General features: G+C 44.6%; 1 protein-coding gene across 1 annotated transcript; it reads right to left on the reverse strand.

The window, feature by feature from the left end:
- Positions 1-213: 213 nt before the first annotated feature.
- Positions 214-1,503, reverse strand: LOC136979103 (uncharacterized). Its single transcript, XM_067275020.1, has one exon. It carries the CDS (start codon positions 1,501-1,503, stop codon positions 214-216), a length of 1,290 nt encoding a protein of 429 aa, XP_067131121.1.
- Between the last annotated feature and the right edge of the window lie 757 nt (positions 1,504-2,260).

Below are 2,260 nucleotides of genomic sequence, written 5' to 3' on the forward strand. Positions count from 1 at the left end.
ATGACGAACCCAGTATGTGGAATTTCCAGTGGGTCAGTATAATAAAGTGTGTTAAGATTACCAAAGAGGGCAATTTTTCTGTTGAAACAATATGGCTCCTGGATTATAAGAATGTCTGCCTGGTGGTTGTTGGCGACTTGCATGGCTTCTGTTGTGGCTGCTTTTGCACGCTGAAGATTGATTTGTATCAGTGTCAATTTATCAGTAGGAGGACTAGAACCCATAATTCGTTTGCTTTATGGTTTGTTCCTTTACTTTCATAGTGTTGGGACACTGCTGGTCGAATGCATTATGATTAGTTGGATGCTTGCTGTCAGGAGGAAGATCTTTATTATAACTTTTGCAATTTATACAGCAGGCTGGTTGTTCTCTTCTAGTGCAATCAGTAAATTTGTGACCTTTTGAACAATGGCTACAGCTCTGTCTAGAGGTGCAGTTATTTGCAATATGATTGTAGCCGCAACATTTATAGCACCTGGTAATGTGCACATAGTCGTCAATTTGTATGTTTGCCCAAGAGATGCTAATGTATTTTTCTTTTATTAATTGGTTTCTGATCAGCGGGGAGGTAGACAGCACTATGTGCCGACAGTTTTCGCGTAGGTTACCTCTTGTAATCACTGTGCTAAGTCTGGTCTGAGCCATGAATTCCTCTTCACTTATGCCCTTTAATTGCTCATTTTGAGCGTATATTGTGGTAATCACATTGTCATCCTTTACTGATTTCGGCACATTTTTGAGTATTATTCTTGGCCTCCGGCCTTCCGAAATTTTTGTTTTGATTTCCTCCTTTAGTTCGGAAAGCTCAGTTACAGCTTTTTCCAGTGTTATAGCATCTTTACTGTTAGCGGTGCGAAAGCAGATGCCGTCGCCTTTAACCTGTTTAACTGAAGTCACTTTAATTTTTAACTGGTCGGGTTTTATATTATTTGTAATCTTCTTGTAGATTTTCTCCATGTTTATTGTTTTCTTCTCAGGACCTTCGGCTTCCTTCGGGTAAACTATTAAAGCGTAACTACTCGAGCTCCCTTCGTGCTTTATTTTGTTGTTGAGCGATCTATTTATCGCTTTGGTAGTGGAGCTTTGTATTATATTCGATTTAACTATGTCCGAGTAGGTGGGTGGCTTTAATATTTCAGGTTCGTTGTAGGAAAGAGTAGTGGCCGGGGCCGCCTGTGACTCCCGGAGTTGCGTTAGCATGCCGTACATTTGATTTATTGCAGCAAACATACGGGCTGCTCTTTCTTTTATTTCTTTTTTGTCTCTGACAGTGGTTCCAGATCTGTAATGGGCCGGGAGAAGATCCAAAATTCTCCTTAGATGACGGCCCGCTGATTGGAGCAAAGCTCCTTCCGCCGTTGCAGTCGAGGGTCCGTCCGTACAGCTCGCCGCAGGAGTGCTAGGGGTGCTAGAGGTAGGAGAACTTGGTGCAGTTGCTTGTGGGACCTCTTCATCCAGTGGCCCGATGACCACGCGTAAATTAGGTTGTGTGGCGTTGTCCATAGTGCTTATTAACAAGGACACAAGGTAATTGACAAAGGTTGAGTCTCTTAAAATGATAGTAGCGAGAGTTGATCTTCACAGAAGCCGTTCGGCTCTAAGCCGCCGTACGGCTAAAGACGTATAAAAGTACGCTGGGTGAAGAAAAAGTCTTGATAGTGCACAGAGCGCTTGTACTACAGAGTGCCAAAGACCGTACAAATGATATAAAGTCGCGAGACAGCTATAATCCGGGACGAACTCCGATGCGCTGAACGGCTACAATGGCGCCGATCGGTTACCGAACCGGCCGAAAAACCGCTCGCCCGAAACGAAGATAAAAACCGTAGACAGAAAGGGGGGAGCTATAATAATGCTGCCCCGAAAACCAGGTGCCAACAGCGCGAATAATGAGAGCACCATAAGAACGACGCCGAACGGCGAACCCCGCGCCAGCCGGCTAAAGCGACTGTTAGACAAAGGAGAGCCGAACGTTGGGCCAGGACAATGACTTAATACCTCTTTGTTACGAGCGAAAAAGAAAATCGCCCGTAAAAATAAAACTAAGAGAGACAACAGGAGAAAAATCCGGACACAGGAATACAATACCACGCTCTACGTGGAGCCCAAAGATAAACCGTCGCGGTGGCCCGATAGGCCCGCAAAACGGCCCGATGTGCGAAAAGTTACGGTCGAAATAACATGAGAACGGATAGGCGCAGTAAAGCGTGAAATATACCGATCGATAGAGAGTACAATCCCGGATAAAAGCGTAAAAAAT

Source organism: Centruroides vittatus, unplaced genomic scaffold (genome assembly GCF_030686945.1).
Source record: "Centruroides vittatus isolate TY-2023 unplaced genomic scaffold, ASM3068694v2 contig_578, whole genome shotgun sequence".
In the NCBI taxonomy this organism is placed as follows: Eukaryota; Metazoa; Arthropoda; class Arachnida; order Scorpiones; family Buthidae; genus Centruroides; species Centruroides vittatus.